We start from the raw sequence: 25,476 nt of genomic DNA, 5'->3' as shown, positions 1-25,476 counted from the left end.
TTTAGTAGAGATAGGGTTCACTATGTTGGCCAGGCTGGTCTTGAACTCCTGGCCTCGAGTGATTCAACTACCTTTGCCTTCTAAAATGCTGGGATTACAGGTGTGAGCCACCCCACCCAACCTAGTAGATATATTCTTGACTTAATTGAAGGTGCCGGGCCTCCTCCTGCTGGCCTTTGACCTTTCACCCTAGGGTTTGATGCAGTCCAGTGTTTCTAATTGATCCACCCAGTGTTGGCCAACCTTGAGCCACTCCTGCAGGTATGGTCAGCTATACCCTCTCTCAGCTTGGGGAATCAGGATTTCCCTCTGGGAACTTACTTCGCTTCAGGGTCATACTCTGCCCAGATTCTTTTAAACTCATCCAGGTGGTGGGGACCAAGGATGGACCAGTCCCTTGTCAGGTAGTCAAAGTTGTCCATGATGACAGCTACAAAGAGGTTGATGATCTGTGGGGAACAGTACAATGAGGTGCTGTGAGAAGACCTTCCTACACACCTGCCTCTGGAACCCCCTTGCCAGCTGGGGCCTCCTGATGGCAGAAGCCAACATTTCTAAAGACCAGTAATCCATCCTACCAGACTGAGAACCTGGGTCTCTTGGACATAAACTTGACACAGCTTCCCTGAGAGTTGTGTGTGATGAACCCACATGTGGGCTAGACAGCTTCCCTCCTACCGAGCTGCTGGGCAGGGCTGCGCAGGACAGAGAGGACTTTATCCCATTTTCCTCACTCCTCAGCAAGATGCAGGACAGAGGGGACTTTATCCCCTTTTCCTCACTCCTCAGCAAGATGCCAAAAAAGTACAGCTCTTTCCAGGCCCCCACATGTCCCCGTTGTCCTCTGGGACAATGCCACCATGACAAGAGCCGAGAACAGACAAGCAAGATGCTGGTGGAGCTCACTCTGGCCCAGGGCTTTCTGCCTTTCTCTCCATGTGGCTGGACACTCCTGCCAACTTAGTCTTCCCAAGCCAGCTCCTCTGATAGGGTTGCCCTGACCATGAGCTGTAGAGATGGAGGGTTCAGGCTGCCCTGGAACTGGGCACTCATGGCTGCTGGCTGTTGAGTTCCCCCTTGGCTTACCAGGAAGGCACAGAGCATGTAGAAGCTGATGAAGTAGAAGACAGCAAAGCTGCTGCCACAGGGCGTTTCACCCTCCGTGCTGTTGCTGGGCTCGGACTCTGGGGCACACTTCTTGCCTGGCATGCAGGCCAGCATGATGTCCTGCCAGGCCTCCCCGGTGGCACACCTGGAGGGGAGGGAGAACCACGTTCATGCAGCCCCTGCTACAGACGCCAAGGAGGGCCCTCTGCATCCCTCCCCACCTGTCCCTTTCCTCCTTCCCCAGAGGGAGTTACTAAAATGAACTGGATGTTCATCATTCCCTGAATGCTCTGATATGTTTGCTAAATATGAAGCACATAGCATTATTCAAATTTTATATAAACAGTAACAAATAGCACCTTTTCTGAAAACTTGCTGTTTCTGCAATCCATGCAATGTTTTTGAAACTTAGCCCTTTGGATGTATTTTAGTTCCAGTTCATTCATCTTAACTGCTGTATAGGAGTATGCTCTATGAACTTACCGTAAAAAAATCCACTGTCCTGTTAAGGAACATTTAGATTTTTCATTTTTTTCTTTTACTAGTACAAATAACACTGCAATAAACATGCAGATTTATATCTTGGGTATCCACTTAGAAGTGGAATTGCCAGTTAAAGTACATGTGTCTTCATTTTTACTAGATAGTCTATGACCTCCAAGGGTTTGTCCAACTTAGACTCCTATTACCAGTGTAGGAGAAATGACACTACTGTACAAACTCATCAGTTCATTAGTGAATTGTTTTAAATGTTGCTCATGTAATTTGTGTGAGATAATATGTCATTGCTGTTTTAATTTGGTTATAAAACGATCAGTGGGTTGAGAATTTAAATTTTATCTTCCACTAAATGGCATGTTCATGTTTTTGCTCGTTTGATTCAGGTTGTCTTCTTGTTCGTTTGTAGGGCTTAAGATACTCTATTCTCTGGCCAGGTGTGGTGGCTCACGCCTGTAATCCCAGCACTTTAGGAGGCCGAGGCAGGCAGATCACGAGGTCAGGAGATCCAGACCATCCTGGCTAACATGGTGAAACCCCGTCTCTACTAAAAATACAAAAATTAGCTGGGCGTGGTGGCGGGCGCCTGTAGTCCCAGCTACTCGGGAGGCTGAGGCAGGAGAATGGCGTGAACCCGGGAGGCGGAGCTTGCACTGAGCCGAGATAGTGCCACTGCACTCCAGCCTGGGTGACAGAGCAAGATTCTGTCTCAAAAAAAAAAAAAAAAGATACTCTATTCTCTATTCTTTTTTAAAATTTTCAATAGTTTTTTGGGAACAGGTGGTTTTTGCTTACACGGACAAGTCCTTCAGTGGTGATTTCTGAGATTTCGCTGCACCCATCACCCAAGCAGTAGTCTTTTATCCCTGACCATCCTCCTTCCCTTCCCCAAGTCCCCAAAGTCCATTACATCATTTTGCAAATGGTGCTGCTATAAATGTGTGTGTGCAGGTGTCTCTTTCACATAATGACTTCTTTTCCTCTGGGTAGATACCCAGGAGTGGGATTGCTGGATGGAATGGTAGATCTACTTTTAGTTCTTTAAGGAATCTCCATACTGTTTTCCATAGTGGCTGTACTAGTTTACATTCCCACCAGCAGGGTAAAAGTGTTTCCTTTTCACCACATCCATGCCAACATCTATTATTTTTTATTTTTTAAATTACAGCCATTCTTGCAGGAGTAAGGTGGAGTCTCATGGTGGTTTCATGTCTATTCTTAACCCTTTGTTAGTTATTTGCATCAGAAAGATCTTCTTCCAATTTGTGGATTGTCTCTGGTATTATTTACAGTGTATTTTGGTGAATCTAAGTTTTTTGTTTCAATGAGGTCAAATTTATAGTTTTTTCCTCCATGTTTTGTGCTTTTTGCATCATGTTTAAAAAATCCTTCTCTATTTTAGGTCATAAAGACATTCTTTTCTATGTTCTTCCAAAGGTTCTAAAGTTTTGTTTTTCCACAATAACTTATTAACCTGAAATTTATTTTCATGTTTGATATGAGGTAGAAAGATGCTTTTATTTTTTTCTGTATAGATAAGTCATTTTGTTAATACTATTTATTGAATAGTACATCTTTACCTACTTAATTGAAATATTTCTTCTGCCATAAGTTGTATTTGCGTAGGTGTGTGGGTCTTGTTCTAGCCTTTCATTGCATTCCTCAGGTTTATTTGTTTATCTTGGTACAGAAGTACTGTGTTGTCTTCATAGTAAGTTGGCTTATAGTAAGTCCTGCCCTCTCACAGTGCAGGAATCCTTCCAACCTGTTGTTCTTCAACATTTGTCTTGGTTTTCAGTGTCCTTTTCTATTCCATAGACACCGTAGAATCAGTTTGAGGCTCTATGAGTAATCCTGTTGGGAGTCTTATTAGAATTGCATTAAGATATCAATTAATTTGGGGAATCCTGACATCTTTATGATATTAAGTCTCCTGGCCAGAAATGTGGCATCTCTCTCCTTTTATTTTGTTGTACATTTAAAATGGTATAGTTTCAACATTATATTTTAAAAGCTATATCCATTTGCTGCTGATATAGAGGGAATACAATTGATTTAATATTACAGAATATTTGCTGAACTCTCCTTTTAGCAATTTTCTGTAATTTTTCTTGTATATATATACACAGGCAATCAATTTTTTGGCATTTAATTTTGTTTCTTCCTCTCCAATTCTTATCCTTTGATTTATTTTTCCGTCTTTTTTTTTTTTTTTTTTAGAGATGGGGTCTTGCTCTGTCCCCCAGACTGGAGTGCAGTGGCGCAATCTTGGCTCACTACAACCTCCATCTCCAGGGTTCAAGCGATTCTCCCGCCTCAGCCTCCCAAGTAGCTGGGACTACAGGCGCCTGCTACTACGCCCGGCTAATTTTTTGTATTTTTAGTAGAGACGGGGTTTCACCGTGTTAGCCAGGATGGTCTCGATCTCCTGACCTCGTGATCCGCCCGCCTCGGCCTCCCGAAGTGCTGGGATTACAGGCGTGAGCCACTGCGCCTGGCCTTTCCTGTCTGATTTTATTGGGTAAGAGTTACAAAATAATAATATTGAAAAAGTGATAGCATAAGATCTTGTCTATTACATTTACTAATTAGTTATTACCAGTACAGGAAAGCAATTATTTTTCTTTGTTAATCTTTTAATCTTCCACTTTATTAATTCTATTGTCATAAAGGGTTTTCAGTTAATTTGCATGGATTTTCTACTTGAATTAGCCTGTTGTCTGCAAACAATGACAGATATGTGTACATATTTTCATATTTATAACTGCTTGCTTTTTTCTCTTTTTCTCATTGGCATTAGCTTTATATTAGTCTTATGGAGTGAGTGAAGAGGTTTTCTACATCTTTCTGTTCCTGGGAAGTTTATATAACATTGGAATGATCCACTCCTTGATAGTCTGGTAGACCTCACAAATAAAAATATTGAATCTTGGGCCTTTTCAAAGGCTAAATTTTCGACTACCTTTTCAATTTCTGTTGTAGTTGTTTTTTTTTTTTAATTCTTAAGATAATTTTATAATTCTTATTTTCTACATAAAAGCATCTGCTTCATTTAGGTTTTCAAATATATTTGCCTATTTGTTCATGATGTTCTCTGTCTTCTTTTTTAAAGTCTGATATTATTTGTCTGCTACTCTTAGAAAAATCTTGTGTGTGTGTGTGTGTGTGTGTGTGTATGTGTGTGTATGTGTTTAGAGATGGGATGTCACTTCATCACCCAGGCTGGAGTGCAGTGGAGCCATCTTAGCTCACTGTAACCTCAAATTCCTGGGCCCAAGTGATCCTCCCGCTACAGCTTCTCAAGTAGCTGGGACTACAGGCACATGGCACCACACCTGGCTAATATTTTTATTTTTTATTTTTAGAGATGGGGTTTTGCTATGTTGCTCAGGCTGGTCTCATACTCCTGGTCTTAACTGATCCTCCTACCTCAGCCTCCCAAGTTGTTGGGATAACAGGTGTGAGCTGCCATGCTTGGTGAAAATCTTATTTTTGATAGACTCAGAAGCTCTCAGTGAGCATAGACTCCATGTCTTGGAAATCTGTTCCCGGCATTTTTCTTTGGTCTCCTTCATTCTCTTGGCCAAAAGTTTAGCATATTGTTTAACCTCTTCCTTATATTTGGAGACAGAGTCTTGCTCTGTCGCCCAGGCTAGAGTGCAGTGGAACAATCTCGGCTCACTGCAACCTCCACCTCCCAGGTTCAAGCAATTCTCCTGCCTTAGCCTCCCGAGTAGCTGGGATTACAGGTGCCTGCAACCGTGCCTGGCTAATTTTTGTATTTTTAGTAGAGATGGGGTTTCACCATCTTGGCCAGGCTGGTCTCGAACTCCTGACCTCATGATCCACCTGCCTCAGCCTTCTGAAGTGCTAGGATTACAGGTGTGAGCTACCACACCTGGCCTTACTTATTTTTTTTTTAGTGTTCTGTTTCTTCAGAGCAATACATCAGCATTTGTGTTGCAGGACATGTGGAGTAAGAAGATGCCGAGTCTTGGGTGCTTTGGTCCTGGGTTCCTGACATCCTTTGTTTAGGGGCTTACTCACTGGTGGACATCATCTTTATGGAGAATTAAAAGTTATTGGACTGTGCCATCTCTTTTGGACCCCAGGTGAAAAGGCACAGTAGTATCAGTCAGTCTAGAAATATCTTTCTCTCTCCCCCATCTTTTTTTTACAAAAACCAAATTAAGAAGTCAGATTGGCACCCACAATGCAACCCTGAACAATCTGTGCTTTCCTTCTGCAGTTCTCCTTGGTCTATAACAGAATGCCCCATATGCAGTAGCAAGTGGACACAACCACAGGTCAGGACACATTGCTTCATAGGGAAACCTCGCTTGTCATTTGTACCATTGATTCCACCCACATAAGCCTTCCATTCTTCACCCAGAGTGGCACCAGCGACTTCTGAGGCCATATGCTTCTCATAAAAGGTATGGTTTGCATTCACTGTCCACTTCAATGAGTTTCTGGCAGCCACTGGCTGGGAAGGAGACCTTCTGCTTCATCTTGAAGTAGATGATCACCTCTGAAGTGCCACAAAACAGAGGCATGAAATTCTCTTATCATTCTAAAAATCACTTCCACATCTGTAATTATGTTGCTTTTTGCATTTCTGATGTTGTTGTGTTTTTTTAAAAAATTGGATTTGATGGTTTGTCTGTTTATTGGTCTTTTCAAAGGATCAGCTTTAGGGTTTATTGATAAAATCCATATTTTATTTATGCTTTTATTTTTAAAAATGCATTCCTTCATATTCTGGGATTATTTTACTATTCTTTTCCCCATCTATTAGCTTATTTAATATACATCTTTTAAAATAAATAAATAAATTTTAGGCTCTGAATTTTTTCTTTGGTGCTGATTGATGCATCTCATACATTTAAGATATGGAGCTCTGGCTCTCATTTCTAAGTACAGTCCTGTGTCACTTAACAATGGGGAGATGCATGGTTAGGCAATTCTGTTGTGCAAACAGCATATAGTGGACTCACACAAACCTAGATGCCATAGCTATTACACACCTCAGCTCTATGGTACAGCCTACTGCTCCTAGACTACAAGCCTATACAGCATGTGACTGTACTGAATGTTGCAGGAAACTGGAACACAATGGTTAAGTATTTGTGTATCTAAACATATCTAAACACTGAAAAGGAACAGTAAAAATAGGAACAGTAAAAAAGGAACAGTAAAAAATATTTAAATATGGTGCACCTGTAGAGGGCACATACCAAGAGTGGAGCTTGCAAGACTGAAAGTTGTTCTGGGTGGGGCAGTGAGCGAGTGGTGAGTGAATGTGAGGGCCTAGGACATGACTGCACGCTACTGCACACCACTGGAGACTAGAAACACTATACACTTAGGCTACACAAATTTATAAAAAGTGCTTTACTTTCTTCAGTAATAAATTAACTTGAGCTTAATGTAACATTTTTACTTTATAAACTTTTTAATTTTTTTTTAACTTTTGGACTCTTTTGTAATAACGCAACTTAAAACACACATTGTACAGCTGTACAGAACATTTTTCTTTATATCCTTATTTTATGTTTTTTTATATTAAACTTTTTTTTTTTTTTTTTAGTTTTTTGTTAAAAGCTAAGACACAAACCCACACATTAGCTAGGCCTACACAGGGTCAGGATCATCAACATCACTGTCTTTCACCTCCACATCTTGTTCCATTGGAAGGTCTTCAGGGGCAGTAACATGCATGGAGCTCTCATCTCCTGTGATAACAATGCCTTCTTCTGGAATACCTCCTGCAGGACCTGCCTAAGGCTGTTTTACGGTTAACTTAAAAAAAAATAAGTAGAAGCAGTACACTGCAAAATAATGATAAAAGTATAGTGCAGTAAATACACAAACCGGTGACACAGTCATTTATTCTCATTATCAAATATTATGTACTGTACATAATTGTATGTGCCACACTTTTATATGACTGGCAGCACCACGAACACCTGAGTAAGGCACTGCGCTGCGTTATGATGCTATAGCGTCACTGGGTGATAGGAATTTTTCAGCTCCATTATAATTTTAGGCAGTCTGTCATTGGCTGAAATGTCATCATGTGGTGCATGACTGTAGATTGTAGTTTCAGCTTTGAGTTACTAAGAAGAGTGCCAAATTTTTAAATAGAATTTGGAGGGGTTTTTGTTTTTATGGCTAATTTCTAATTTTGCTATATCAAAGTAAGAGCAGTTTTAGAATTTGTTAAATTCTTTGTGACTTAAATCTTGGCTAATTTTTGTGAATGTTTCTGAGGTGTTTAAAAAGAATGTGTTTTTTTGGCCATTTACTGAGTATAAATCTATAAGTTCAAGTCTGTTAATTGTATTATTTAGATATTCTTTACCCTTTTTTCTGTTTTGGTCTATTTGATCTGTCATGCTCTACCTGTATTAAATCTTCTACTGTGTGTGTGTTTGTGTGTGTGTGTGTGTGTGTGTGTGTGTGTGTGTGTTCTCCTTATACTTCTATTGGTATGTAATTGATACATTTCCAAACTATATTGTTAGGCTCATGTAGTTTTATGACTGTTATATATTTTTGATGGATTATACCTTTTATCAATATAAAATCCCTCTTTGTCTTGTTTAATGCCTTTCACCTGGAATTCTATTTCTTCTGCTACTGCTATTATTACGTCTACATTGTGAGCCTTACATGTATTCGTTTTTCCATCCTTTTATTTTCATTTCCTTTAGGCCATTTTGTTTTACTGTATCTGTTATAAACAGGCTAGAGCTAGATTTCTTAAAGCCAACATCAGAGTATCTATGTTTTAATAGTGAACTTTAGCTCAATAAGTTTAGCAATTATTATCTTTGTTCTTATTCCTGCCATCTCATTTTATTATTCTAATTTCCATGTTTTATTTATTTATTTTTCTACTTTTGCTTTACCTTCCTTTTGATGAATTGCTAAGTTTTATCCATCCATTTTTTTCCTCTAGTAGTTTAGAATATATACATTCCATTTCTATTTTTTTAGTGATTGACCTTTAAATCTTTAACATATATATGTATACACACTTTTCCCTTAGTTATGTACAGAATTAAACAGTATCTATTCTTATCCCCAAACAAGAGAAGAATCTTAGCATGGTTTCATGTTTCTCATTCTTCTACCACCTCACTTCCTACCTTGTAGAGATAACATAAAATATTACTCTCAAATTGTCATTAAGGTTTTGTACATTTTCCCCTTAACAAGTATCTAGACTTTATATAAACTTTATAACGTCCTTGTTCATAACTCATAACTATAAACTTCATTATTTTTTACTCATATCATTACTCTGCTCATTCCGTTTCTTTGATTCATTTTTCATTCTGTGGAAGTACAGCCTGAGTAATTGCTCCAAGGAAGACTTATGTTGGGGAGTAAACTTTATGGGTCCTTAAACACTTGGAAATGTCTCTATTTTGCTTGACTACTTGAGTGCTGATTAGACTGTATTTAGAGGGCGAGGTTCAAAAATACATTTTTCCTCATAATTTTGAACATATTATTCCATTGTCTTCTATTACATATATACTTTTGTTAATGAGAAGTCTAATGCTAATGATGATTTTGAAAGTAATTCTCTTTTTTCTCTTTGGCAACACTATTTATTAACAAGGCTGTTCTTTCTCCACTGTGTGTTCTTGGCACCTTTGTCGAAAATCAACTGTCTGTAAATGAGTGGGTTTATTTCTCAGGTTTCTCTCCTGAGCCATTGCTCTATGTGTCTGTTTTTATGCCAGTACCATGCTGTTTTGGTTACTATAGCTTTGTAACAGATTTTTATATCATGCATTGTGGTGCCTCCAGCTTTGTTCTTCTTGCTCAAGATTGCTTTGGCTATTCAGGGTCTTTTGTGGTTCCATATGAATTTTACGATTGTTTTTTCCATTTCCATAAAAAATGACATTGGCATTTTGATAGGAATTGCATTGAATTTGTAGATTGCTTTGGGTAGTATGGTCATTTTAGCAATATTAATTATTCCAATCCATGAACACAAGATATCTTTCCATTTATTTGTGTCACCAACTATTTCTTTTATCAATGTTTTATGAGTTCTCAGTTTAGATCATTAAATTTATTCCTAAGTATTTTATTTTAGTTTTTTGATGCTATTGTAAAAGGGACTGATTTCTTAATTTCTCTTTCAGATAGTTTATTGTTAGTGTAAATAAATGCTACTCATTTTTGTGGGTTGATTTTGTGTCCTGCAACTTTACTGAATTAGTTTATCAGTTGTAATAGATTTTGGTGGTCTTTAGGATTTTCTATATATAAGATCATATCATCAGCAAACAGAGAAAATTTCACTTCTTCCTTTCCTATTCGGATAACTTTTTAAAATTTGCTTGATTGCTCTGGCTAGGACTTCCAGTAGTATTATGTTGAATAGAAGTGGTGAGAGTGGGCATCTTTGTCTTGTTCCTCATCTTAAAGGAAAAGCTTTCAACTTTTCACCACTAAGTACGATGTTAGCTGTGGCCTTGTCATACGTGGCCTTTATTGTGTTGCAGTACAATCCTTCTATGCCTAATTTGTTGAGAGTTTTTATCATGAAAGGATGCTGAACTTTGTCAAATGCTTTTTCTGCATCTATTGAGATGATCATGTGGGTCTTTTTTCCTTCATTCTGTTAATATGGTGTCTTACATTTATTGATGTGCATATGTCGAACCATCCCTGGAATGAAACCCACTTGATCATGGTGTATCATCTTTCTCATGTACTGTTGGATTCAGTTTGCTAGTATTGTGTTGAGGATTAAATGAGGATGACGCCCAGTGCATGTGGACATAAGCGCCCAGCACGGCAAATGGCACAGGTGCTGGTATAGTGATAGATATCTGTACTTATTGGACGAGAAAACTGAGGTTCAGGGAAGTTAGATGTCTCACTCAAGGTCACAAAGCATGTCGGCAGGTTGGCTTTGGGCCTGTTCAGATTCCAAGCCAGGCTGCTTTTAGCCTGTGACTTTTGCTCCCCTAATGGTTTTGTCTGGTTTCCGGCAGGTGTGCCAGTGCATAGTGGGTTGCTGTGTGGAAAGTTATCATAAATGACAATGGACCCACTGGCCTCCTTGTCAGGCAGAGAGCAAGCACACATCCTCTTCCTTCCTACTCCCCGGGAATCAGTTCCCTTTCATTCCACCACCAGGCCACAGTGTGGCACCATGCAGGTGTGTGTATTTGTGCACCTATGTCCTCAGGGACCCACCTGAAGAGGAGCAGCACGGCCTGGGGGAAGGTCTGAAAGTTGTTGTTCCGGTTGATCTCTGTGGTATCATTCAGGGCAATTTTCCCAAACACCTAGGAGAGGGAAGGAAGAGGTGTTCAGTGATTTGTGGACAGAGAGCGTCCTAATTTCCCACCATTGTTCAATGGTCTCTTCAGGGGTCTCAGGTGTCCCTGGAACTGGCTGCCACAAGCTGAACAGTCTTCCCATGCAACCTGGCAAGCACCTGCTGCCCCACCCAGCCCCTGAGCCCAAATCCCTACACTGGACAAGCATGAGAATCAAAGTGCCCACAGCCTCAGGAAGGTCCCTGCAGCCCAGTGGGAGCTGGGGCTGAGAGCAGTGGATGCTGGGACCAGGATCCTGCTTCTGACAGGACACAGGATGCACTGCGCTATTTTCTTTGCTATTTCAGTTCTGCATGTCCAAGCACTCTTTCAAATTTAGTTCTTGCATTTTGGAGTGATGTGGAGTGAGTGATCTGAGGCTAGGGCAAGCTTAATGCATTCCTGAAATCGCTTTTTTTTCCTGGTCTTTTAAAGCTGTGCTTATCTTAGAAACTGCCACCTTTATCAGGTATCAAGGTAGCTCTTTTAGTCTCAAACGGTTTTGGCAACTGAATCTTGGGTGTTTCTGCGATGAGCACGTAGGGGACTTCCTGAAGGGGCGGCCAAGGAAGCGCTTTGGGCTAGTGTGGGCGCCCTGCCAAGTTTGGCCTTGGGACCTCAAGCTGGAGCCCCGAGATGGGAATGGAGAGCCCTAGGTTTGCGGTGAAAGGTGCAGTGGGCACCTGGGAGGGGAGGCCCCAGAAAACTGCTGCACGTTTGATGCGGTGAACCTTGTGTTCATTTGGCCCTTCCTTGCTTCCTTCTTCCCTCCCTCCCTCTCAGCCATTAGCTTCAAATGAATCTGGTTGGGGTAATTCTCAGGCCCATCAGACGTGGACACAAACAACAGGGGTGCTGGACACAAACAGACACACCTCGCTGCTGTTTCTTGAGAAGGGGCTGTGTCTGTCCTGAGGCCCCTTGCATAACTCGAGAATGTCTTTCCTCTACCAAGAGCAGAACCCAGGCCTCGGGGAGGGAGGCTCTCTGGGCTGTGTATTCTGTACCAGGACATTCTCCTGTTACCTACAGGAGATCCATTTGGGGAAAGTTCCAATTGCTGTGGCTTTTTGGGCCTCAGAAAATGGAAGAGGAGGGAGAGGGACAGTCAGGAATGAGAGGGAGAAGGGAGGGGGGAAGGCGTTAGGGAATGTGGTGCTGGGAACTGGGGAGAGACAGAGCAGGAGGCCAGGAGCCCCATGGTGGGAGCCTCCCTACCTGCATCCCGATCACCGCGTAGATGAAGAACAGCATCACGATCAGGAGGGCCACGTACGGCAGGGCCTGGAAGAAGTGCAGGAGACTCCCATGAGGCCGAGCGCGGAGGCTGGGCCCCTTCCCAGGGAGCGCCGCATCCCTGCCTCTGCAGCCATCAGCTATTGCCCGGTTTGGGCTGGGGGACACTTCCAACAGTCCCACAGGACTACGGGGAACCTGGGAGAAGGTCTGAGAAACTGGAACTGACTTCCTATTTCAGCTTGGTTTTCAAAGCAGGCCGCAGAGTAACGATATAGTGCGACACTACCTGGGCAGAACAATCAAGAATGAGCAAAACCTCCTCCGACTACACATGTGCGGTATGTTTGTACGAGGCAGGAGAAATCGTGGAGGACAGCACCCAGCTGACTGTGGTTACCTGTGGAGGAGTGGGGTGGTGGCAAGTTACACCCTTTCTTTACACAGCTTAATTCTATCCCACTAGTTGTAGTGAGCGGGTATTACTATTGCAATGAAAACATTTAATAAGGAAAAATTTAAAAGATCATGGGTTCAAATCCTGTTTCTGCCACTTTCTATCTATGAGGGTTGGGGCACTTAACTTCTCTGAACTTCAGTCTCCTCATCAGAAAAATGGAAATAATAATAATGACCTCAGAGGTTTCGTGGTTTAAATGATTTAAGGCTTATAAAGTGCTTAGTGCAATGCCTTGCACAGAGTTGGGTTCCATACGTTCAATTCGCTCAATGCATTATCTGCCTGGCAACTCGGACAACTAATTTTCCAGAGCCCCCGCGACTTCTGGGGACAGGCCATGGTCCCCAGGATGGGAGGCCTGGCCCATGTTCCTGGGTGCCGCTTCAGCTGTGGCCACCGGTCACTAGAGGGTGCCACCACAGCAGGTGCCGGCTGCCTGGCCTGAATGCCTGCGCCACCATCAGGCCCTCGCAGTCACCCAGTCTGTGCCTCTTCCCAGCCCCAGGAGATGTGAGGGGGCAGTGAGAGTATGGCCACTCACAGCCGTGGGTTCCGCGTGCACCCAAGTACAGAGTCAGTGGCAGTCCTGCTTCCGCTGGTGTCTACTATTGCGAATCCCCAGAGCCTGGGCTGAGCTGGGCTCAGAGTGCAGGAGCCCCAGCTCATCACTAGGCAGGGTCAGCCTTGGCGGTTTGGAGGAGGCCTGGCCATTGGGAGCTCCCTCGAGAGCCTTGGATGGTCGGTACCTGGCAGGAGGCTGCTGGGGGCAGAGCCGGGATGGGCATCTTTCCTCACCTGGACCAGGCCCAGGCATGCCCTGTCCCCAGGCAGGGACTGGCCAGGGTGGGGCACACAAAGGCCATCTTCCCTGACAGATTCTGGTCCTGGGAAGGCTGAGAGCGGCCCCTCCGTGGGGGGAGAGAAGCCTGCGTTCCGCCAGCCCAGGGAAGCATGAAACCGCCTTCATGGGTTCTGCACTCATCTGGGGGAAGTCAAGTAACCCAAGCGCTTTGCTTCTCCTTAACTTCAAACCTACAAAGGCTCCTCCGAGCTGGCAGGGGCTGATTGTCATTCTGTTTTAAGGGGAAAACAATGGCTGAGCAGAGGAACTGATCACATGGCCAGGCAGTCCTGGGCCCATTCGAAGGACCTCTCTAGCCGAGCGGAGGACACCAGGGCCCTGCGACTCTGGCCGAGGACATAACAGGTGCTGTCAGCAGATGCTGCTGAAATGCCTACGGGGAGGAGGGCGACGGCCAGATTCTGAAAATGCTGAATTCAAAGGGCCGTAGCGGTCACCAGGTTGTCCAGGCCCGTGTTTTTCAGGTTTGTTCCTTACCACAAAACCCCTTTGTCCAGTAAATTCTTGTGCAGAAAGACATAAATGATGGTTAAAAGTAAGGCAGACCCTTTCCGCCTCCCCTTAGCTCCCATCCCTCCTTTACCACGTGGCTTTGTGGGGCTCTGAGCCTGCCTTGGAAACCACACGCTTCGTCTAGGCCTCTCAGTGCAGAAACAGGGAGCCAGGCAGAGCGGCTGAGTTCTGCCACACAGAGGAAGGAGCAGGGCCCCAGAGTGGAGGGCTCCTCCTTGTGTCAGCTGCGTTCTGGGCCACGCAGCAGCCCTGGGATCCCCGGGCCGCAGGACATGAGGGGCAGCTACCTGGAAGGACTTGATGAAGGTCCATAGCAGCGTCCGGATGCCCTCCCCACGGCTCAGCAGCTTCACCAGGCGCATGACCCGGAACAGGCGGAAGAAGGTGATGGAGATGCGGGAGTTTTCCTCTGCGTTCTGGAACCCGTCGGCAACAGGAGGTGCAGTTAGCACAGCAAGAGGGGGGTGAGAACAGGAGGGCCCCTCCGAGAAATACAGACCTCAGTGGCAGTGGCGGAAGGCAGGCCAGGGTTTGCTGCACTAGACTTCCCCCTCCGACGGGAGGGCGGCCGCCCACTTTAATGAGTGGACAGCCCAGCCCCATGGTCTCTGCAGAGCTAGACTGTGCCCAGGCCGCTGGGCTGTGGTCCTGTGTTTTTATTCTCCCCGCTTCCCCTTTATTCCTAGTTCTTAATGCCCTGGATGGAGGACAGACGACTCCATCAGGAACTACCATATGCTTTGGAATCTTCTAGGCCCAGAGCCAGCTGCCCTGGGAGCCCCTCCTCTGCACTGCTGAGGAAGCAGCCCTAGCCTCTCTCCCGTTTGTCTGGGCAGAGAGTCCTGCATCCTAAGTGGAGCCCAGCGCTCTCCCAGGACATGGGTTGGTGGCTGGCCTCTCTCCCAGCTGTAGGTATGAGTGCATTTGGGGGTCCTGGTGGGCTGCCCCCTGAAGGACCTCATGCCCCAGCTGCTTGGGACTCCAGCACTTCCCTTGTATCACCTCCTTCTACTTTCCACAGCTCCTGTCCCAAAGGGAGGGATTGGGGTGCCACTCAGTGCTGGAGAGGGTCTGGTTTGCAGACCTTGCTCTGAAGCTGTTGCCCTCCTACTCCCCTCTGCCCTGGGGCCTCTAGGAGGCTCCAACCCTCCAGGCTGTACAAGACCCTGGAAGGGAGAAGGGCAGCTTAAGGGAGGGGAGGCCTCCCTTGCAAGTGATGCCCCTGCAGATGGTCTCCCTCAGGGCCCCTGGGGAAGGGGAAAGGGAAGGTGAAGGGGAGGAAGGGTGGAGTGCAGGCCAAGGTGACTGGAGGTGCTTGGGCTGCTGCTGTTGGACCTGGGGGAGCCTGGGGGCTTGGCACATGCCTGGCCAGGGCTCAAGGGACAGGACGGGCTGTCCTGCCGTCTTCTGCCTCCAAACCTGAGAACATGAGCTGACTCCCCACTTGGCCCTCCTTCTGCCCAAACCGGCCTGGCGAACAGGAACCCAGGAGGGAGCCACTGCCAAATCCGGAGCTAGTGCAGCTCACCCAGACCTGCGGGCACCGGGAGAGAACGGACCCTCGGGGCTTCCTGTTACTGGTCCCGTCCACACCTCTTGCGAGGTGGGAGGGCTCAGGTTGTTACTGGGGCCACCTGGGCCCTCCCCACTCCTTGCTTTACCTTGCCTTTTAATTATTTCTAGGTCAGACTCTCACTGGCAATATCCAGTGCTAAAGCCCTTCTAACTGCATTGCCTGCTCTGGCCCACCCTGATGAGGCGTCAGAGGCCGCTCCCCTCACTATGCAGGACAGGAGATTATGAGGGAAGCAGGGAGACACCCTGCCACCACTCTGCCCAGAAGCAAGCCAGAGACCTCTCCTGCTTTCCAGATCTTCCAAACAGGAGAAGAGCAAAAATATGTCTTATATTTCAAAATCAGAGCTGCCTCAGTTCCTCCTAAGGCTCCCGTTCTCCTCAAGGCAGGGGACAGACTGGTGGGTCTCAGGACCCGCTGCATGGGTACCTGAGGGGCTGGGTCAAGAGCTGCAGGCAGCAGCCCTGTCCTGCCCTGAGCTCTGCCCTGCCTGTGTGTTCTGAAGCCTTTGATGCCCTTAATCTCTGTATTTCTATCACCTGTGTATCTGCTTGAACTTCTATTTTCACTCCTTAAAAGGGGGTTGTGTTCCCCCAGAGGAGTATGCAGAGGAGGCTTAGGATTTTATAACTCAGCTGTCAGTTCCACCGTGTTTGAGAAAGGAGAAAAAAAAAGAACAAGCTTAAGTGGAGAACTTCAGCTGCAAGTGTCAAGAGTTTGAGAAGCTGGTGCCACAGGGGCATCTGGATCTGCTCAGTTAAAAAAACAAAATAAACAAACAAAAAAAACCCAAAAAACACCAAACACCAAGCTTGCAGTGTGAATTCCATTCCACTGTTCAGAGCCCTCCCCTGTGGCTGCAGTTTCCGAATGCTGCTCGAAAAGGAGAATAAACACATTGCCATTTGGACGCACCAATTTGCTCTAATAAACCCAATGACAATGCAAAAAGGAGGCAGATCCAGACGGCTGATCCCGGAAGCAGAGTCCCCAGGAAGCGGGGTAGAGCACCCGGGCTCAGCCTTTCCTGTGGCAGCCTTGTGGCCAGGCAGGGCCAGGCTGCACTGGGGAACACATTAACCCACCCAAGCTTGCCTCGGCCTGCAGACTTGGTGGCTTGGTCAATCAACCCCACTGGTCCTTCTAAAAACTCATAGTTGGCCCAGTTCGAAATGCGTAACGGCAGCCTTTTGGAGGCGGCTGGGCCAAGGAGGCTTCAAGGTCACGCTGAATGGCGTCTCTTTTATCACTTCAACCAACACGAATCAGAGACTCCTACAACAGGAGTGGTCCAATCAACGGAGCTCGTTTTTCTGCTTCCAGCTTGCTGCGGAACAGTGGCTGTAGCCTAATTTTAACAGACTTCAGGAATTTAGAAAAATGCAAGGGGTAGCAAGGTTGGAGTGACTGGAAATTCAATCACGCGCTCAGTAACAAATCCCAGCTGAAACCTTTTATGGTGGCCTTTCACTTGAAGCACAGGGAAGCTAGGAGCCACAGACGCTGATAATAGGAATCATCGTCCACCCTTCCCTCTCCTGGCTAGAGCACCTCTTTCTTCTCTCCTTACCCTGGAGCCCTGCCATGGCTCGCATAGGTACCCTCCGCAAATTTCTCACATCAGATTAAGGTCAGAGGCTTTGGCCGGTGGAGTCCTCAGGGTATTTAACAGGAAACGGCCCTCGGGTCCCATTCTCTCCCAGTGGTTCGTTAGATAGTCAAGATCTCAGTGAATTACCACCCCAAGGAAAGCTCAGGGGTAAAACACCACCACTGCACAAACAGCATCTTCACAGCTCACACGAAAAGGGAACAGGCAGGCAAGGCACACGGCAGACACAGTGGCCACATGCAATGAGAGCCAGGTGGGGCTCCCAGGGACTCTGGAGTTCGGGGTGGGGAAAGTGGGGGTGTTAGAGGGGGACACGGAAGCCGGGAGCATGGTCGGGAGGGTTGGTCTTACCATAGAGGGAGAGCATTGGGTATGTTCAGCTGGCTTTAAAGAAAGGCAGATAGAGATAAGCTGTAATGAGTCTCCCATGAAGATGCCCGGTATTCTAGGTCTTGGCTAACACAGGAGCAACACAGTGGCAGAAGAGGGCAAAAGGAAACAAGTGAAAGAAACGTGAAAGCGTAGGCCTGGCAGGTCCTGGGGCGTCCCCGTGAGTGTGGGGTCTGTGTTGCTGGGTCCCATGTCAATCAAGGACCCACAGGCATTCTCCTACCTATGCCCTTTAAATAACTCACATCCATAATATTATTAGATAAGCAGGTGAGGTCTCTGGGATTTTGTGGATGGAGGTTTGTAATTTTTTTGTTTGGTTTGGTTTTGTTCTAGAGACAGGGTCTCAGCTCTGTTGCCCAGGCTGGAGTGCAGTGGCATAATCACAGCTCACTGCAGCCTTGAACTCCTGGGCTCAAATGATCCTCCCACATCAGCCTCCCTAGTAGTTGGGACTACACGCATGCGCCACCAAGCCCGGCTAATTTTTTTTTTTTTTTTTTTTTTTTTTTTAAGATAGGGTCTAACTATACTGCCCAGGCTGGTCTCAAACTAGTGGCCTGGCCTCAAGTGATCCTCCTGCCTTGGCCTCCCAAAGTACTGGGATTACCGGTGTAAGCCACTGTGCCAAGCCTGTTTTAATTTTTTTTATAGCCATTGTTAACCTATGAGGACTTGGGCTTTATGCACTTTAGCTTACTCCAGGCAGGGCCAGCTGAAGGACAGAGGCCTTGCTGACCCCAGAGCCTATCCTTGCCTACATATATTTAAACAAAGCAAGGGCAGTGGCCTCTCAGGTTTAGGGGAGACTGACTTCAAGTCAACACTGACGAGGGCCTCCAGAGGTGGCCTCAACCCACTCCATAATGGGGCTTGTTCTCAAAGCTCAGGCTCAGGCAGGAGATGGCTTTGCTTAGCTGTTGGTCTATAGGTGTGGCGAGCCCTGGCCGTTGGCATGAAATAATGAGTGTTGAATTGTTTTCTAAACTTGAAAGCCCTGCACACAATTTAGGATACTAACACCCCAGGAAGCTGTTCTCACGGGTCTGACTGCTGAACTCATTTGGGGGTAAAAGCTGAGGAAACTGGCCTCTGGTGACTATCCCAGGGCCAGCCCTCTCCCCGAGTTCCTGGAGCCTGGATCTGGGAAGGTGCCCTTATTTTTTGGGCTCCAGCACAGAGGGCTCAGCCCTGACCGATCTTGACTATCTGAGCTGCTAACTCTTTCTAGAAAGTCAGGACTTGGCTTTTACCCTCCACTTTCAGATGGTTGCTCTTGTATTTCTGTTTTTAAGGTACAAACAAGGAAAATGTGCAATGGAATTTTTGAAGGATGGAAATGTGCACAACTAGACATTTGCTTGCAGCCTGAAAATATTTCTTGGGTAACAGATTTCTCAGCAAATTCTTTTTTTTTCATAGCTAGTTGGTAGGATGCCCTTTTAGGGGATGGTGGAGATATAGGGTGAGGTGAGGGAAGAGAAAGAAAGGGACACTTCTCTAGGCTTTTATGGAACACTCCATATCTGGATCTCTAGATCTCAGCTTCTGCTTCATGAAGATTCCACCTGCCAGGTCAGTCCTTGTGACTGCAGGGTGTGGGGTCCCTAGGATTTGGCTAGCAGGCTGAGATTGAACACAGAGACAAACATAGGCAGACACACACACACACACACTCTCTCTCTCTCTCTCTCTCTCTCTCTCATACAGGTATGCACAGAAGAAATTTCTTGGCAAAGCACCTAAACCCCTTTTGCTCTGGTGTGTGATAGTTGCCCAGGATGGTCAGGTCTAGCTATCCACTGGCACCTTTCTGCCCCACTCCTGGCCCAGTGCTTGAGCTCCCTTGCTCATGGACAAGGAGTTCTGTGTTTCTCAGGCTTCAGTGGGGCAGGGAGGGAGGTCCAGAGGGAGGTAACCTACACCATGTTAACTCCTGAGTGTTGGGCAGAGTTCCCAGGAAGCTTGAGCCATTGCTGGCCTCTTGGATCCATCCTGCAAACCATCACAGCTGTCCATCACTTCTAAGAACCCTGGGAAAATGCTTGAAGGTCTTCTGGGTCAATCCCAGCCTGAACAGGACCAAAATGGAGATAATTCTGACAAGACACTCAGGTACGCTGCTTACTGGCCTAACTGAACCAACCTCTAGGCATCAGAAAAACAAAAACAAAACAAAACAAAAAAACAAAAAAAAAAACCCTGTTTTATTTTACTTCTTAAACATTCAGAATCCTTCATTTGGGGTTTTTAAACATTTGTCTTAACTGTCTTTTCTCTTGTTGCATTTTATAGCTCCCATTTAAGACCTCGTCTATTTAAGTCATATTTCACTTCAAGACTTGACTTTGGATCTGTTCAGATAATCTTGATAGTATTTTGTATTTTAATAACATGTATCGATTTAACATTTCCTATGGCATGTCTCTATAACAGCAGACAAGAGAAAGTCAGGAGCAGCTATGAGGACAGTAGAAAGAGGAAGAATGAGGACACTCTGAGATCTCTGTGTGGCATTCTCCTGCCCGGTAATGACAACTCTCCAAAGAGACCAACTTTGGAAGAATCTAGAGACTCAAAGATTAACTTTTTCTTGAGCCTTAAGCCACACTGTTCACAGGGCATTTGACTAGCTGGGACAGTGTTGCCTCTAACACCACACAAACCTGTTTTCACATGAGGAGCTATGTTTACAAGGTCCATGGTCTCAAAAGTGAATAACCACTCACGATGAAATCAGAGAGCAATCCCTGAGTGATTTCTACATGGTAACAATAGGAAGCAGCCTAAGACACAGCCCCTGCCCCCAAGGCCTCCGAGGTCTACTGATGCCCTGGGCGTTTCCTACGTGATCCCACGTCATCGTTGGAGTCTTTGGTACCCTTTCCCCTTGGCAAGTGAATCCCCTGCTGAGATGGAAGGAGAGATTGGACTTGCTGGAGTTGGACATCTGTGGTACCCCAGGATCAGCACTTTTAGTCTCTGTGGTTTGCCACTCTGTTTAAATACCAAGTACGGCCCCTTGAGAAACTACAAATCATCAGTTCTACCTTTGGATGTAAATTCAGAATTTGTTGGTAGCTATCAATACTTGGGCCATTAATCTCTGACCCCTTCCCAGATTTGCTGCCGGTGCCCTTGAGTTAGTTTGTAGTTTCTCCATCTGTGGTCTTTCTTGGGGAAGAAAGGGGCCGTAGGATTCCCTGAAGATATACACCCCCAAGCCTGGAGACTACATTCCCCTTTTAGGGCAGCCAACAGAGCTGCTTACATAACCTGAACATTCTGGCTGATTTTCAATATGGCACTGTCTCCACTAATGGTAGGCGTGGAGAAATTTCTGAGCAGCCAATTCTTTCATCCTTGTTTTCTAACGATCTGGTAATTTTCAACAATTTCATGATATTGGGGCAATTAACTTAATTTGTTCACGTAATTGATATAAATGAAATCAGGTTATTATTCCGTATCTGAGGCAGAGGTCGGGCATTTTCAGAGAGAGAGAGCTCTGGTTAGTGGTTCCAGTTAACAGGCTCAGGGCAAACAGAAAGGAAAGACGATCTCCTTCCTTCAATATGCTTATGCAGATTGCCTTGTTTTGGCAGAACTGGCAGTGAGAAGCGGAGTGGTGCAGGGCAGCTAATGAGAGGGAGGTCTCTGGAAAGCTGTCTTTCTGAATTAAGTTCCGGGTCAAATGAGAAGTAACACTTCAGTGGATGAAGTCTTTTTTCTGGAAGGCACTCACTGTGCACTTATTTTCATCGGAGTGCCAGGTCTAGGCCACATTTAGGATGCTGAGGGGCGATACTCAGGGAATGCCGGAGGCCAGCAGAGACAGGATCCTCCCAGGTGGAGGATTTTCCCACCAGGATGGTGTGGGAGGCTGCGGGATGTGTTTCCCGGTTGCCACATTACATGGTCTCTCTGGAGACTTAAAAGGTAGTTGAAAAATAGCTCTTCACCATACGAAAAAAAGTTTTTTTTAAATTATTATTTTTTTAAAGCACAGCCAAGGGTAAGAATTATAGAAATTCAGGGGCTGAGCAGTAGATCTCTAGGCTGGAATACCCAACCCAGTTGTCCTCCACAATACTCTCCTGCAGTCAGGTGGCCAGAGAGCATTGTGAAGGGGGCATAAGCCATGGCTGCATTCTCCTCGGCAGGATGATTTTGAAAGGTGCAGATTACCTCTGATCTCCTCCAGGGAAGGCTGGCCTTGGCCCTACAGAAAAGGACTGCCCAATTCCAATGGCTGCCGTTGAGACAACGCTAGGACCTCAGTGTCACTGAGATTCCACGCACCTCTGAAGCAGACGTCAAAAGTAATGTCATGGGAGTGTGAGTCTCTAAATCGTGGTCCTGCTATAGAACCCTTGCTGTATTTTTTTAAATGTCTTGTCCAGAACTTAGGGAGGTGGATCTGATACATATTTAATTCCAAGCCACCTGAAGGTCTCCATCCAGCCAGTACCCCCTCCCCATGCTCCACTTCTCCGCTTGTACTACCTCCAATCTCAATTTGATCTGCAAGACACAATAGCTGGTTCTGTTGGGGGGTGTCATGGTGTGGAGAAAGACCAAGGGTTGGGGCTTTGAGGGAGAGACCTCGGAGGTGATCTATGTAGGGAGGAGGTGGTCAGGCTGGTGCACAGAGAGAGCTGGGAATGGCAGGGGTCAGGGGCTGCTGGAGACATCTGACACCAACTTCATGGCCAGGAGCCAGCAGGTGTAGGTTAAGGGTGTGTGTGTGGGGATCCTCATGATCCTTTTATCTCCCCTTCCCACCAGGATAAATGCATATCTCAGGAGGAGTCGGGAGGTGCTGAATCTTGGAGCCACTGGGGGTGGCAGCAGGGCAAGACATTTTAAGGAGGCCAAAGTCAAGCATGTTTTAAGCTGCAAGCCTTCTAAAGTTGAATGAACAGGTACTTGCTAAGAGAGGTGAAGGTTAAACAAACGTCAGCTGGGATAGACAGGAGCTGAGGGTAGAAGCCAGTGGCTTTCAGACAGAAGAGCAAATGAATGAGATATGCGTAGCTGGAAGCGATTCTAAGCAGAATTCCCATTTTGGTTTGGTGTGAATGGAGAGACGGAAGTGATGGAGGAGGAGCACTGAACAGAGGAAGACAAACAAAGGGCAGGGAACGCACCAGGATAAAGCTAAAGATGGACGGGGACCATGGAAAGGACTCTGCCCCGGGCCACCACCCTCAGATCGGAAACCCACGGGCTTTTGTGTTTCTCCAAAGTGGAATTCCAGCTAGAAGGAGAGGGCCTTTCTTGCCTTTCTTGTGTGTTTGGAATTACAGACACTGAGTTGAAATGCCCCTTCAGAACTCCCCTCAAGGGGTCTTTGGCCCCAAGGGGACTGGCAGCCGGGCTCCCAGTGTGGGGCTGCAGCTCCTGGCCCTCTTTTGCTCTTCCTGCTTTGTGTGTGAAGCTGTGGATGGCTGAGAGCTATGTCCTGTGCTACTGGCTGCAGTGACCAGTTTGCTGGATGGAAGTGGCTGAAGCCTCAGGGTCTCACTGTTATCATCTGCAACCTGATGACTCCCAAGGTGTTATTACCTGCCAGAAACACACTAAACAAGACTGATTACAGAATTGCCTGGGAGTTTCATCTTCCCCTGGGAAGGACAGCCCAGCATCTAGTCATTCAAGCAAACAAACCAACCTCCACCAACAAAAAGCCCATGAAGAATAAACGAATGAAATCAGCGTGCCAGTAGTGCTAACTACATCAAAGAATTCCTTATGCCAGAGGGAGAGGTCACAAGATAGAGAAGAAAGGCAGAGAAACAGAGTGGGTGAGGCAGGGCGGGGCAGAGACTCAAAAAGGAAACAAACAGATGATTCCCTGGGTGGGAGCACCAAATATGAGAGTAAATGGGCATCAACAGAAGTGGCCATGCTTCTCGAGGCACCCTACGTATCTTTTAGCCTTCCTGTGTCTCCTCACTACCAGCTCATGGCATCTTCTAGGTGCCTTTGCTTTACAAGCTTTCTGGAAAAAACCCCAACAGCAGGTTGCTGAGCCTGTAGGAACTGAAGTGTCAGACACTGGCCAGGTACAATCAGCTGTCTGGCCACAACAACGGGTGTGCTAGGCAACTTCCTCCCACCCTTACATGGAGGGGAAGGGAATAGAGGCCCGTACGTGGGTTGATAAGATGAGAACAGGAAAGGAAAGAGCGTTTGAGGGAAACAAAAAGTGACTCAGTTTGGGGCAGAAGGTAGAGGGCAAGGGGAGCCTGGACGGGTCAGAGCCACATCAGGACCTCAGCAATCTCACACAGCTGAATTAACAACCCAAATTGGATGCCTATAACAAAACAGGTTCCCATGACCTTTCGGGTCAAACCTGCAGGGTACTTCTCAAGGCAAAAGCTTTTGAGAAGACTCGCTGCACCAGGCCACTTCTCAGGCCCGTCTCTCTGTCCCCACCCCCTCAACCCCACATCACACTAGTTCATACAGCAAGCCTCACCCTAGACCTTGAGATCCAGGGCCTTCGGCCTCCTCCCAGGGGACTGCTGATGGTCAGATGCTTCATCCCACTTCTAGGAATGAGGGTGGCTCTGCTAACTCTCTCAAGGGCCAGCTGTACTCTTAAGCAGAGCAGAAAACAGCCTTTGTGGGGGGATGGCAAGGGACCTCACAAAAGTATCCTCCCCACTCAGGGGTCACGTTGCTAAAGGCTCACCTGAGATACAATAAACATTCCACCTGCAGGTTGAACATGGCCTTCTCTTCAAGGTACAATGATTTATTAGAAGGACAGCTCACTGAGTCGCTACCACCCAGCATGAATTACTGTGCTGGAATCACTTCATTTTGAAACAAGGCACCTTGGTAGCATTAGGTTTGTTGGGGGTGGGGGTTGTTGCTGAAAGTGGGAAGAAGCTAGAAGGGACTCCAAGGGCAACAGGAGGCTCCAGCAATGAGAAGTGGGGCTGGAGGGAGATGTCAAGGATATGCTCTGCCCCACCCAGCTGTCCTGAGACCACGGAACTTGATTTAATCTATGTGTCCTAGAACCAGCTCAGGCCACACCCACCAATGTTATCTAGACAATGGTCAGCAGCAGCACCCACTTGAGCCCCCTACTGACTGGGAGTTCCGGTCAGCTTGCTGTGAAAAACCTGTGAAAGTGAGCAAGCTGTTTCCTGCCTCTGGCCTTTTGTGTCCTCGCCTAGAAAATTTGTATATCCTCAAGCAATACCACACAGCGGGTGCTCAAGGTATCTTTGAGGAATAAACAAATAAGGGTTTGGGCTGGGTGGTCTCTAAGGTGTGTACACCCTAATGTCCTTGGACAAATCTGCTTTCTGACCACATCTCTCTACTCTCCTTCCTCATCACAACTATGGGCGGTGATAGTGCCCATTCTGGCCCCTTCTCTGCCATGGCAGGGGGCAGGAGGTGTGGTTACAGCCACAAAGGCAGACGGAGAGAGCCAGGCCCACTGTCCAACGCAAGCACTGTGGGTTGCAGGCCAAGAGAGAGGGCTGGAGTCGTGCAGGCTGAGCTGACTCACCCGAGTGGGTGGACGTGCAGCAAGTAGCTCTATGACTCAGGACTGACTGCTTTTCTTCCATCCTTCCAGGACCCAGAGCCAGAGAGGAGCCCGGCTTGCTTGTGATTGCTTTTCCTCCATCCTTCCAGGACCCAGAGCCAGAGAGGAGCCCGGCTTGCTTATGGTTGTTGTGGGGAGTAGTGAGCGACAGTTATTGGAAATTGTGCCTGTGGGCCTATGGTGGAAAGATAGTAAGGTAGAAAGGCTTTCAGGGCCTGAAGGTGGGGAAGACTTGGGACCAGTACCCCGACATGCTGATCCCTGGACACTCCCTGCCCTGCCTTGTTGCT

The 25,476-nt window shown here is 46.5% G+C and overlaps 1 protein-coding gene across 19 annotated transcripts in view; it reads right to left on the bottom strand.

Annotated features, from left to right (window-relative positions):
• The window catches only part of LOC129009980 (voltage-dependent L-type calcium channel subunit alpha-1C), a 716,779-nt gene that overhangs the window by 27,964 nt on the left and 663,339 nt on the right, over positions 1-25,476 (bottom strand). For 15 of the 19 annotated variants that reach the window (XM_063672311.1, XM_063672312.1, XM_063672327.1 and 12 more), the window contains 6 exons: positions 17,572-17,604; positions 14,320-14,448; positions 12,180-12,245; positions 10,837-10,928; positions 1,087-1,252; positions 322-449 (listed from right to left, as the gene is read on the bottom strand). In XM_063672311.1, coding sequence (XP_063528381.1) covers positions 322-449; positions 1,087-1,252; positions 10,837-10,928; positions 12,180-12,245; positions 14,320-14,448; positions 17,572-17,604 — 614 coding nt within the window. The remainder of the gene's footprint in view (positions 1-321; positions 450-1,086; positions 1,253-10,836; positions 10,929-12,179; positions 12,246-14,319; positions 14,449-17,571; positions 17,605-25,476) is intronic. The other 4 variants (XM_063672321.1, XM_063672320.1, XM_063672322.1 and 1 more) reach the window with 1 other exon arrangement.

Source organism: Pongo pygmaeus, chromosome 10 (genome assembly GCF_028885625.2).
Source record: "Pongo pygmaeus isolate AG05252 chromosome 10, NHGRI_mPonPyg2-v2.0_pri, whole genome shotgun sequence".
Lineage (NCBI taxonomy): Eukaryota > Metazoa > Chordata > Mammalia > Primates > Hominidae > Pongo > Pongo pygmaeus.
This window is presented reverse-complemented; position numbering and strand designations above follow the sequence as displayed.